Source organism: Stegodyphus dumicola, chromosome X1 (assembly GCF_044657685.1).
Source record: "Stegodyphus dumicola isolate Sdum_Otavi_A_Nest chromosome X1, ASM4465768v1".
Classification (NCBI taxonomy): Eukaryota; Metazoa; Arthropoda; class Arachnida; order Araneae; family Eresidae; genus Stegodyphus; species Stegodyphus dumicola.
This window is the reverse complement of record NC_140780.1, coordinates 242,629,874-242,644,280: the sequence shown is the minus strand read 5'-3', so window position 1 is coordinate 242,644,280 and position 14,407 is coordinate 242,629,874. Positions and strand designations below refer to the sequence as shown.

The following is a 14,407-nucleotide window of genomic DNA, read 5'->3' as shown; positions in this document are numbered from 1 at the left end:
AAGATGTTCGAAATTAGGCCTTCGAATCACATCTCCGCCACATGGTAGATCTTGAAGTCCTCCTGAAAAATACCGGGAATGTCCCGAACCTTCCCATCAGCTGCCACGATGCGTGCTACAAGTTCATCAGCACTTCTAACAGGGGTTTCGTACATCAGTGTCTTGGCGTACCCCCCCCCCCAGAGAAAGTACTCAATGTAAGTTAGGTCTGGCGATCTTGCTGGCCAATGCAACGGACCACCCCTACCGATCCCATTCTGAGAATGCATTTCGAACACCTTCTTTGATGACGATCGTCTGTTTTGTTCCTATTTCTTGGTTTCCTCTGCACTAAGCATAATAAACATATATTCTCGCCCTGTTCGTGTCCTTCCTTTCTTGTGTTTTGTGTCGTCACTACAGCGCTAGGAGAGCGTTTATGACCATACATTGCTATGTGTTTTTCCATCGTCTAGGTGTCTTCTATCTCACCTGAAAGTTTGTAACCGATTTGCTGAAACACCCTGTATATCTCAGTTCCGGTATCATATTATATATCATTATTACTATAGTTCAGGTATTATTTTGCTTTATGAGGAAATTGAGATATAACTCATAAATTAGTTACTAAACTTTATTTAACAGAAATATATAAATACTGTTACCACGGACATTATTAAAACCTTTGTTCCTTTTACCTGAATAATAGGTAAAATATACGTTTTTTTTACTTTCACATTTTTAAGATGATTTCTTCAACGTTGAAATCGATTTTGCAATTTAAGAAAAATTTAAATTCTTATTACTGCAGCCTTTTCTTAAAAACAAACTTCATCAATCTTAAATGTGAAGAATTTCTTAAAGTGCACATGAAAGAAAGTAATAAGAATGTTTTATTCTTGAGCACATTTTAAATTCAAAAATAAAGAAAAATTTTTCAGCCAGAAAGTGCAAGAAAAGAAAAGCTTTCCTGAATTAACGCGTATATCATTCATCCTTTAAAAAAAAACTGACTTTGGTAGGACCCACTGCACTGCCTTCTGACACAAATATACAATTGAAATTTCCATTCTGCTCATGCAAATGCAAAGAGAATGGTAAGAATAAGCCATGGAATAATTTGCTCATCGTTTTACCATAACAACAGGTGTGTTACTGCGCATGAGTAGCTAAGAGAGCAAGGACTGACAGCATAAACGCCTCGTTACCGTTCAAAAGATCTGAAAAGTTCAGATCTACATTTTTTCTTTCAAAATGCTAAGAGGTTTTGAATAATTCATATCATTTTACAGATATGTTGCAAAATCCAAGAAAGATTTAAGCGACAGATAAATTGAACACATATGATTTACTTTCTATGACCCGAATATTTGTAATTTAAATGAAATTATAAATGTCTCCATCAGCTTTATTTATACTGCAAGTCTTGAAATTTGCTAAAACTTACTCGTAAAATAAAATAAATGTTACAAAAATAATCCTGCTTTCATGAAGTGATGTTTTACTTCTTGATATTACTATTTTTAAACATTAAATAGTTGCAGAGGCTCATAGAAAAAAATTTTTTTTTCGAAGGAGGATGAAATTTTTTAAGATTTTTATAATTTTATCTAACAGTTCTTATTTCTATTAATTTTGTTTCTATATATATACCTTCCTTTTCATTGGACTTGCTTACTTCAAAATAACGTAATTGAGTAGATTAATGAAAATAATTAAAAAAGATAAGAATTAATATTGATTGCTTGATTATGTAGGTCCTTCAGTCAACTTGTCTGATTGTGTCTGAAAGCATTACCTCCGTTATATGACTTGAGTCTCAAAGCAATAAACAAACTAGGAAATAATGGTATCAAGTTAATTTTGTAACTTCTCTCAAGTTTTTAATGGCCGAAGTCCAGTTTCACCATTTTGTGCGTTATGAACTAACTGAAAAGCTCAATACAATCAATACCTCTGCTTTGTAATAATTTAAAGAGAATCAAGTGAATCAAAACAAGAATTTGACATTCCTCTTCCAAGGAGCTTATTAGTTAAATAAAACCTTTCAAGAAGTGCCTTATATGGAAGCACAAACAGAGGAACTTCACTCAAAATGACTAAACAGCTATCATATGTAAGTTTAATGAGTTCTTAATATTTTTAATTACAAAGTTTTGAGCAAAGTACTTTAAATATTTCTTTTTCATATTTTGTTATGAATTAAGGTCCCAGTAATAACTGTAAGACCCAATTTTGTAAGATGCAGACAAAAATAAGCTCTGTTTAGCTTGCTAGGACTCAAAACTTTATTTTTCATATCTCATCTTCATTCCGTTTGTTCAAATACTTTATTGGCAGTTTTCTATTTTGAACGAAAATATCTAGAATAGTTTTCTGCCTGTTCAGGGCTACCTCTACGACTAGAGTATGTGTTCTTCAGCTTTGGATTCATACCTATCCTACATATGTTTTTTTTCTTAATTATAATATAAAACAACATAATTGGCAAAACATTCAAGGGAACTTATATTACGGCATAATTTAACTATCTAAGTTCCAGCAATAATACCCGCTGAATTTAATATTGAATACTGTCCGTTTAAATTAAATTTTTGGTAAATTATTATTTACGAGTACTTTTCTTTCTATGAGTTGATAATCACAGTTGTATCAAAGTAAGAAAAACTTAAGTGTTCGTCATCAAAAAGGTAAGAAAATGAAAACAATATGCCTTTAAAGAAAGGTCCAATATTTTTATTATTTATCGCTACCAATCATTATTAAAAGTACACAGTAAAAATAGAATTCACATTTAATATGACAGCCAAATATAGGGTTACAGACGAAAACATCGCTGTAAAACATCGCAGGCGGAAATGTCGCGGAGAAAACAATGCAAGGCGAAAACGTGGTACAAAACATCGTCGCAGAAAATAAAGGAAAGAGGAAACGTCGCATTTCTAAAACATTATGGTACAAAATATCGTGGTCGAAAATAAAGCGTTTCAAAAACTTCGCAGTTTAAAAACATCGTCGTTAAAAATATCGTGATAAAAAATAAAGCACCTACAAAATCATCGCATGACGACAACATCGCACACATGCGATTTTCAGGTTTTAAGAGTTATGTTTCCTCTTTGCTTTCTTTTCTCCCACGGTGTTTTGTACTACTACGTTTTCGCCTTGCGTTGTTTTCTCCGCGACGTTTTCGTCCGCGATGTTTTTGCCGTCATGTTTTCGTCGGACACCAAATACAGTGCATTTAACATATGCAATATGATATTCAATATCTTTTCAGGTCCTCTACCTTGTAGTGAAGAGATATCCAGTTCGAAGACGAAAAATGGAACTTTTACCAGCCCCAACTATCCAGAGCCGTATCCAACTCGAATGCACTGCATCTATACATTCACAGGCCTTAGTGGAGAAAGGGTACAAATCACATTCACGGATTTTGATCTTCATCTGCCTCACGAACCTCCTAGAGGGTAAGCTGGTTCTTGCTGATATTGACAACTGTAAACAAAACGTGAAAACAAATTAGAGAATAAGTGGAAGTTTCATTAACCTTGTATATTAATAGTATTTTATCAAGCCATAGTAATTATCGACAGAATTTTGTCTCACTTTCCTACTTAAATAGCAGTATTTACAGAATTTAGAGCTTTATATAATGATCTGACACAGTAATAAATTGTTACCTAATAGTTGTTGAGTAAATTCACTTTGCTTCTTTCAAGATTTGTTTTTTCCCAATGGTGGGCACTTGCCTGTAACAGCATTGGCCACTACTAGGCTTGAAGTGGTGTCCATTTTATTGTGGAGGCACCTAATAGGCGGCCACCGCTACCTCCTATGAAGGGACAGGTAATTTTACATCCAATGCCTTCTCCGGCTTTTGAACCCAGGATTTCTGTATCGCAGTCAGTCTACCCTAACGATTATACCGTATTTCAAATGTAAATAATACTTAAATGTTTAGTACTGAACGCTCGTAAATCATAATAAAACATAAATTAACAAAGCTTCAACTTTTTTAAAGAGGCATTTGCTAAAAACTCAGTTTTCATGATACATTAACTGAGAAACTTTTGATTCTTTTGCGTGTTTTGTGTGATTGTGTTTTAGAATGCTAGCTTGACGTAAATGGGAACTAAGTGCATAAGCATTCCATTCAAAATCGGGTCTGCAAGAAACAAGCAAAATTTGAGATCTGAGTTTAAATGAACATTTACTTTAGTGTATGTTGGACACACACACATACGAAAACCTTAAACTTATCTTTACTTTATTTAAATATTTAAAATAGAAAAATTGGTATGCTTGTTTTTAATGAGGCAAAAAACTAACCTTAGAGTAACGCAGTTTTTGAATTTCGAAGACGATCTGACGTACTTCCTTTTCATTTCTAGGGCAAAATATTTTTGAAAACTTTATACGATGATTCACTAGACGGATAAGCTTATTTTGTCCAGGATCGGGTCGTAATAAGCTAAATAAAATAAGACATTAAAGAACATCACGCTGAAATGCTCGAAGGTGCACAATTGACTTAAGAAAATAATGTAAAGGGAGATTCTGCTAGCTACAATTAACATAATTCTTAAGCAAGGTACAGTAAAAGTAGTACCAAACGTCTCGTTAGAGCTAAAGACTGAAGCGATTTCCACATCACAAATTTTGAGGTCACGTAACATAAAGAGATCTCTCACAAGTAAGAGAGTTTAGAGAAATACATAAATTGTTAAATTTCGACCAATAGCTAAGTTACTATTCGTTGTCAAATTGGGAAGGATAGGAGCAACTTTCCCAAAGATGAAATTTTAGCATTAGTGTAAAATTAAAAAAAAAAAAAAAAAAAAATTCGCATTCGTAGCCCACTTATGTCATCATTTCAATCATTTCAGCTGCTTTGTTTTAAATAGAGCTTAAACGTTTGAAATAGAGTTTTCGCTTACTTAAACATCTCGACTAATTTTACAAAATCTTGCAAATGCCTTCTCAGTTATCGATCCATGAATATGCTTAGGGGATCCGGCAGGATGTCTATTATTTTTCTGGGATTTTAAGTACACCAGGCTTGTGGTTCTACTCTTTAGTCAAAGATCTTTGCTTGATAAAATTGATGTTTTACTAGACAGCCTGATGCTTTGGGTAGATTGGAACAAACCAAATGATCTCAGAAATATCAGGTGTACGTTGCCTTATCTTCTTTGAGAATATGACAGCTATGCGTCTGGCCGTCCTTGGAACATTTTAAATGGCTAAGCTTGTTGAAAAAACTGACCTGTACTTGTCAAAGTCACTAATAATGGAAACATTTGATAGAAAATTTTGTAGCTATAGAAGATGTGACTCGCATCCTGAGATTAAAGAGAAATAATAATGTGAAGGTTTCTTTACCTACATCTCTGTGAGAGATTTTCAGGAAGTGGATTTGATGTCTTTCGGTGCAGTTGGTTTTCTTTCTAGTAAACTGTATGACTTTGCAAAGCATAGCCCTAAGGTTTCTAGTTCTTTGAAAATTTCCTTTTTCGAAAAAAGTTTCAGAAAATTCCGCTGTGATTCCGTAAGGTACTGTTGTCCTCCTTCCGACTAAAAATGTAGCAACGGTGAAAGGAATATCAACTAGATTTATAGAGAAATAAATGAGCCGAGCAAAGGGAAAAAGAATGTAGCGCAATCTCTCGAGGAAGAAAGTAATGAAGAGTGAAAAGCTCAGCTACTAAAATCTTAAAAGCTCTGAGATGTGTAAGAAACATTTTTATGAATGTGAAAGTCTCTAAAGAAATCCTCCAAAACAAAAGGCTTCGGGGATAATTCTCGCAGAGCTCAGGACAGAGTTAAGGGATGATGGAAAAGTGATTATGATTAGCTATAAAAGGTTTGTCTGTTTCTCTTTTCGAACCTAAGATTCGTTTTCTTTTTTGCGAAGTTTTAACTTTTTTTTTTTGTCCGGCCGATATATACCAGACCACGCTGATAATAAATACTACAAATTCCCTAGGAGTTAAGGTAAAATAGGATGAAAGCAAGATTATTGTGGTTATATCTAGTAGAAGAATATGTTTTATGAAGAAAAAGGAAAATATTATTAAGCCTTTATCAATAGCATTGGTATAATCCTTTGCCAATGGCAAAAACTTCAAATAATTGAATTCCTGAGAGAGATATAATTCTGAAGAATCCTTGAGATAGCAATACACGTAACACTAGATAGCAATACACAAATCCTTGAGATAGCAATACACGTAAAAGTAAAAACAAGTTATTTTTATTTAGCAGATGAAATCATTTCGTAAGTAAACGGGAAAAGGTTTATTTCTAAACTCGTATTTATTGCGAATAACTCGAATGTTAAGGAAAGAAAGAAAAACAGTTGTCTGATTCAGTTTCAAAAATGCACTGGATAGCTGAATCATCCAAAATCTATGCACCTCCCTGGTTCTTTTTTGTCTAATTTACAATTTTATATTAATATATTTCTTTTATCGTTATAAATGAGCATAATTACACGCTTTGGTGAAGATGCTTTTGTCGGGTTGAAATGCTGAAACTTTTAAGGATATATCCATTCCTTTCAAAAATTCCCAAAATCATTCTTTGAAAACTTGAAAGCCGCTCAAGCAAAAATACATGAGCCATAAAATAAAAGCACAGTAATGCTAGACAATTATTACGGCATAAATATCATTTGCAGGGGCATTAAAAATAGAGAAAGATTGAAAAAGTGATTCATATGATATTTTGAGTTTTTTAACATGTTTTCAATATTTAAGGGGACTAAAATTATAACCATAAAAAATACAATTGCACATTATAGCATTTCTTACTTAACTGCATTAAATAAACATGTTTCAGTTTTTATCCAAGAAGGAAATAATTATTGAATCAGTGATTTTGTTATTTTTTTAACAATTTGCTGGCTTTTTAAGTTTTCAAATTGCATTGCATTAAATTTTCTTTTGAAAATTATATAGTGTACATATTAGACTAAAAGACGTGTTTAGTTCAGTTCTGAATGGATTGCATTTACTCTCATATCCCTTCCGTATTTTTACAAATGTTATTTCTTTGAACTTAAAAGAGAAAATTTATGCGGTATTTATTATATATGAGAGCAAGGATTAAAAAAACACTTAACAGAATAAAAAGTTTGTATGAATTATATGCATAAATGTATTAACATTACTGTTCTTTTTTTATAAAAACTTATTTACAGATATTACTTTCAGTATTGTTTGGTATGTTCCACAATATATTTTGTTCCAAACAAAATTGTGTTTATCTTTACCTTATACGTAGCTGCTAAAAATTTTACCTTTAAATCATATATAAAAACATAAGGAGAAAGAATGAAAGATCGTAAATACCATTTCAAATTTAAAGTGATTCTATGAAGAAAAAACATCACGCGTGGCCATGTTTCCGAGTCTATCGTTTCAAAATTTATTCTCCATTTCTACCCTAAAAATAATGTTGCATTTTTACTTTGATGTAAAAATATGGGTCAGGGTTGAGTAGAAATAAAATACTGCAAATAAATAACACTATAAGGTATTTCTCCCGCCTTCGTGGTGTGGTGGTCTGCATGCTGGGCCGGTATTCAAGAGTTGAAATCAAAATTGTCGAAATCGAAACAGTTGGACAGAATCTTTTAGCTAATTTGTGTTTAGTAACTTTGGAATAATACTCCAGGTATAACAGCTTCTTTACTGTAGAGTTTCTTCCAGCATTAAGATCGCTTGCATACATTTAATGTATTCTTTAAATAATTCAAAGCCTTGGCTAAAACGTTTGTTGTCTCGTTGCTAACGGGCCGCAGTAACATGATAGTAATTTTGGTTAAGTCATAATGAGACGCTCATTTTTCATCGGTCTCATCTCATCATTTTAGAAATGAACGTCCCGATCGACGATTCATTTTTAGAAACTGCTTATATTCTGCACAGCCAGAAATGATAATAATAATTCATTGAAAATTAAAAATCCTCTATCATGAATACTCTAAAATTTATTTCACAAATAGGTTAAAATAATAAAAATTCAGCTTGATAAACTTAGCGCCTATTACGACTTTAAAACCTTTAATAAGTCGTTTCAAACTTCTATTCACTGAAAGAAAAAATAAGAGCATTCTGATGCTTATTTTGCCGAAATCACAGGCAATTTCATAATATTTCTAGCTAATAAAATCCTAATTACTATATCTCTTCTTGAAGAATGTGGAAGATATGAAATTACTCATCAACTGCAATTTCGTCTTATTAACTGTAGAATGTTACTGAAGAAATAACTTTAAGGAGCTGAATTAAATGTCTTTTACTAAATTGTGTTGCTTATAAGGGCTTAAATGAAGTAAAGCTCCAAAGGTTTTATTGTTCCTCCATTGCACATACGAGTAAAGCATTTTGATTCCTTTTCAAGCAAAACTCTTTAGTCCAATTAAAAGCGAATATTCAATGGTTTTACCACTCAACTAGACTGGTAAAATCACTGAGTGTGTGTCATTTAGGGATTAACTCCAGATGTAGAATCTTTCTAGTTTTCACACAGTGCCATAGTTCGTAAGATAATATATCCAAATTCAGCACAAATATGAGCATTTTCTTTGAAATATCTTTCTTCTTGATACTTCTTGATTCTTGATACCTCACTCAAAGCAGGAAATCTTAATGTATTTTTAGGGATCAGTTACCCCGTTTACTTAGAATGCAGGACTATTTAAATACAAGTTTTATATTTCTGTTTATTAAACATAAAGACTCTAAACCTAAACTAAAATAATATATAAACACGAATGAAACACATTGGTGATAAATCTACTATAATAACACTTTTAAAAATATAAAGTAAATCCTGCGAACTTTGAGTATCGAATATCTGATGTCTGCTAACACAAATAATAACTTAATATAATAAACATTTTTTGGGGTTACTATCAGTAGTCTAAAACTTAACTGGAAATATTTTAATTACAATTTTATGAATTTTATAAACCATGTGAAGCATGCACTTTTAATCTAAGCTGAAGTAATCTCAAATTCAGATTTAAGTTTTATCAGCGAGTTATTGCTTTAAACAAAATAAACACAAACTTTATTTTAAAGTAAGTAAAACTTTTAGAAGACAGTCTTTGGTTACAACATTCTCTATATTTTGCAAGAAAACAGATGTGTTGCAAACTCCTAACTCAAAAACTTACTACTACTTAACTATTTCAATTAAACAAACTTACTTAACTATTTCAATTAAACAAAACAAATTTTACTCGTACAGGGATTCCCTGGTCAAAGTTAACTTACCGTCAGATTAACCTCATTTAAACTTTTGGAATCGTCACATGTTTATTCATAGTCAACAAGCAAGGAAGTCCCTGTCAACTAATCGCTACCAAACTAAACATTTTGTTAACAAGTGCATCAGAATCATAATTTTCTTCTATTTAATTTACATAACCTTAAATTTCCGTAGAAATGAGTGATAGATATACAAAATAATTTCAACTTAAAAGTCATGACTGCTCAAAAAATAAGTAAAACTCGCTACGTTAAATCAATAATATATAAATAATGATACGAAATTAAAAACTGTGCAATTATAATCATTATTTTTCACAATTAATTTGAAGTAAAATCTATTCAGAAAAATTTATGCAGTTGATTGTTTTCATATTCATGATAAGTTCATGTTTTCATATTCATCATTCATAATTTTACAATCATTCTTAGAATAATAAGAATGACTGTAAAACTTAGTCTAGGAAAAGAAACAGGGAATTCTATGAGTCAAGAATCATCATAGTTAAATGAATTCACAAGCAAGAAAAAGTACTTTGAAAATTGCTCAATAAATGAAGATTATAAAACTATTCAAAAGAAAGAAAAACCTGAACTCCATGAAATACATTCTTCAAACAAAGCAAAACTTTGCTCAATTCAAAAATATTTAAATACTGGAAAAATGATTTAAATTTAAAATAGTTACAGGCCTCCAGTGCTAAATTTACAGGATGATCAGCAAATAATACCACCATTTTGGCTTATGCCTGATATGACGTTCAATGAGTGCTCGAAATCTATACTACAGTATGCAAATGTTGCAGTAAACCGTACAGTGCTAACCAGTTTAGTTCGCTCTTATTGTGAGGGTACTGGAAGGCATTCGCCCTACAGTCAGTTGTGTTCTGCATATTTTCCATTGATGAAGGATATGGGGATCGTGAAATATTACAGAGGATGCTTCCTGATTTTGACTATGTCTGGCTATGCCTTTTCTATTAGAAAAACGTCTTTAACTAGCCGTCAATATACAGATTATGAATGTTACAGATGATAATCTGATGATTCCCGAAATCAGAACTTGACATTCAGAAGATGTGCAATATTCAGCAGCTGAAACAATTAGACTTATGCCTTGTCTTCTGTAACTTAATGATTATCATTTTTGATACAGAATCGAGATGAACACTGAACATCATACTGAGTTATTTATCAATTCAGGTAACACTCATGTGACGTTCTTGAAAGTATTCATGAAGAAAATAATGTGAATAGAATTCTTTGTAAAGTCTGATTTGACTGCAAATCTGTAGATCCAATCAAGTAAGAAGTTTACTGTATCGTTATTTGGAGTATGAAAATCTCTGAGTATATACCGCAGAGTATTTCCAGCTTGGTAGAATGAATCTGCCTCTGCATAGAGTCGGCTGATTGATCTTTGTACTGTAAAGTCACTTTAAAGCTCCAGTCTCAATTTGATGGCATTATCTTCTTCTATCCATTGTTTTCAATATTCAACCCATGGTTGTATCGCGCTTTCTATTGCAGTGCAATACAGATATCAGTCTACTATTTGCAAGCCTAGAATTATTCTTCCAGTTAGCTCAGCAGTTAGGAGAAAAAAAAAACTGATGACGCCAAATGACGTCATTGTACGATGTATTAAATTATACACATTTTTTGCTGCAATTCGTTTAAATTTATTTCCTTGAATTTTATAAGAGAAATATTTCTCATTCAATCAATTTAGTTCTTACTAGCAGCAAGGCAAAAATACATAAAAACTCAAAACGTCTTCATTACAAATTGTAAAATGTAAAAAAAAACTAAAATACCCAATACAGTTAAAAAAACTTTCAGTTAAAATTAGAGTTTTTTGACGAAAAGAAGCAATTTCGTCGGCAAACGTACAGACAGAATTTTCGGTGCACCAAAATTAAAAGTTAACTTTTGGTCCTACTGGGTAGAGCGACACTTAAGTTAATGCACCAACTGACTTAATTCACTATACTACTAAGTGTTTCAAATGTAAACAAATTCGAACCACGTTAAGCTTAGCTCCACCTATGCTTTTAAGCTGATGATAATTCTACAAGCATGCAGATTAACTAAAGTTTTTAAATTCTTTACCGAACATAAGAACAACATAATTCTTTTTTAAATCAAAAAATGCACATTTTACCAGCATATAAGAATAAAAAAACAGATCTCATTGAGCCGAAAAGATGATGGGTATATATATATATATATATATGAGACCGCACCAGACATTTAACCTGTCGCATCAAACGTATATATATGTAAGATAAAAAATATCTGAATCAAAATTGTAATTTAAACAAATGGTAACCCTTTAATTTTACTTCTCTGTTTTACAAATCGTAATATCTTCTCTAAAATGCGTAATTTCTAGATCATTTCATTTTGCATGGCCTGCGCAGCGCTGATAACGTAATAATTGGAAACTGAAACTTTTAACTCAGACCAAAATCTTTCTCATCGTGTGCTTTCATATGGATAACTACGCACTTTAGCTTTCTGCCTTTGTACCGCTTAGACGCTGTTTCATTCTGCTCTGTTCCTATTGCAACAATACCAAAAATGTAAATTACCTTGAATAAGCACAACTAGAGTGCCAAGTGAACTGTGGCCACAAATGCCAATTGCAAATAAAATTTAATTAAAACTGCCTTGACTACCAAGTTTGTTTTAGATATTACGAAGTCAACATATTAGCATACTACGCAATCAAAAATCTTCCTCTTCAATATGCCATCTACGTGCTTTGTCTTCATTATTCTTGCGTTTCTACGTTTCGGTGTTCCTACATCAGTACTTCTAAATATTGCATTTATTACATGTATATACATACACGTTTGGTGGGGACGACTACTATAAAACAATAGAAAAGGGAGGGGTAAAACTAAAAGCTATAGCATTACCATATACAAAATTTCAACGTTCTAGGGACTAATCGTTTTTGAGTTATGCAAGATGCATACATACGTACGTACAAAATTCTCTCTGTTTTACATTTCTGCATGGAGTAGCGCATATATACGAACACACATAAACTCAACATATGCATATATATACGAGTAAGAATGTGTAGAGTATAAGTGTATTTCTATTCATATCAGATCTATTGAATGTTATTTAATAACAGAAATCCTAAGTAACAAATCCTGAATCATCAGAATAAAGCATGCATAAAGTCATTAAGCTAAAACCGTAATTTTAATAAACTTTCCCCAAATCTAGGGCGCCATAGGGAAGTTAATGCTTGAATCAGCACTATAATGTGGCATATGGAAAATGAAGCCATTGTAACAAACCAAAGGCGCTGTCAACACATTTATCTGCTACATTTGGAAAGATTAATTACGACAAATGTCCTATATTTCCAACTCTGCGAAAGTATCACAAACTTATGTTACAAAGTCATTGCTTTATTTATATTTACACTGCAGTGTTTCAAATTATCATAATGCAGCACAAAGGAAAATATAAAAATGAATATTCGTTGAAATTCTATCCAATGGAAATGCAGTGGAAATTAAATATGGTATTGTTTATGTAAAATATTATTAAAATATTGTGGACTGATAACAATGATTATTCATTCATCACAATAGTTCCTTTCTATATGATTATTTACGGGAAATATGATTCTAATATGAGGCAGCGAAGAAAGTTACCTAATAATAAATGATCCAGCACTACTAGCCTAAAACGTTTTTAATATACGATTTAAAAATAAATTTTGTAATAAGCTATTTCGAAATCAAATGCAATTCCATTACTGATATTTAGAAGAAGAGGTTATGTACTCTATTTAAATTTGCCTGTGGCAGTAATTCTAACCTGTTGTGTTGTTGCATAAATACGGTTAAATGAATTAGTTACTAAAGCAGTTAATTAGGTGGACATTTTTATTTAAATGACGGTTTGGAAGTAAGAGAATTGACAATGAACGTGGTGTTAATTTCATTGAAAATATTTCTGCGGCGTTTTATCATCGGTCATTAACGAATAGTACTCTTGTCTGCTGATAGTTAAAAATTTGACAAAATGATTATTCTCTTATTATTATTATTTTTTTTTTTTTTGGTCGAAAGATTTTTATTTAGCATTAGAGGATGTAATCTAAGAAGCGAAGACAACAAAATGTTCTCCAAAGCATCATTATTCTTCTTTTATAAAAATGTAGCATTAAGTTCCATCAATTTTTTACTATAGGGTAAAAAAAGTTATTTGAATATGCTTTACAGTCCTTTGAAAGCGGTTTTCAAAGCACTATAATCATATTACGCATTCTAACTATAATCATATTACGCATTCTTCATTATTGTTTCTTCATTATCTGCAGTATTGTTTTATTATTCTAATGAATTAATTGACTTTATGTAAATAATGTATCTCATTAACATTAAGTAAACAAAATATATGAGCATATAAACATAAATATAAGCATATGGAAATTTTATGTGGCATGACCAGTATATATTCTAATATCAATTGACTTACTGGACACCCCATTGCATAACTTTAAGACTCAAAAACATCAGTAAACATAAGTATAAGTATATCTTGCATGACTAATATATATTCTAACATCTAATAATAGATTCGACATGACAAATCAAAGATTAGGTTACTAGTTGCAGATGTTGGTATAAAATTATATGTTACATTCTGTTCAGCAAATTCAGAACTATGAAAGTCCTTATAATTTAAATGCAGTATATGCAAATGAGAATAAACACAAATTTAATTACGAATCCACACACCACAGCTTCAATTATTAGATGAAATAGTGTGAAATACCAATTAGTTATGTTAGATCGATTTTTGCTCTGCATTTAGCATCTGTTAGTCACGTGCTCTTGCTCACAAGTGTTAAAAAGAATGTCAAAATTTAGCAATTCAATTTTCATATTCTGATTCTTATGCTTATAAATAAAAGTAGTATCTAAAATAAATTTATGTAATTGTTATCATGTTTTCTAGAGATCTACATACAGTTACAATATTTGGAATTATTAGGATTTTAACAATTAGATGTTTTTAAAACATGCTCATTATATTCTAGTTGCAATGTTAATACTTTATTACGAAAACTAGTGTAAACTCTCGATTCCCTTGTAGACATTAGGTTAATTGGA

At 31.5% G+C, this 14,407-nt stretch overlaps 1 protein-coding gene across 2 annotated transcripts in view; it reads left to right on the top strand.

Annotated features, from left to right (window-relative positions):
* Positions 1-14,407, top strand: part of LOC118184292 (suppressor of lurcher protein 1-like) — a 246,512-nt gene that overhangs the window by 163,860 nt on the left and 68,245 nt on the right. For both annotated transcript variants that reach the window (XM_035353943.2, XM_035353944.2), the window contains exon 2: positions 3,260-3,449. In XM_035353943.2, the coding sequence (XP_035209834.1) occupies positions 3,260-3,449 (190 nt within the window). The remainder of the gene's footprint in view (positions 1-3,259; positions 3,450-14,407) is intronic.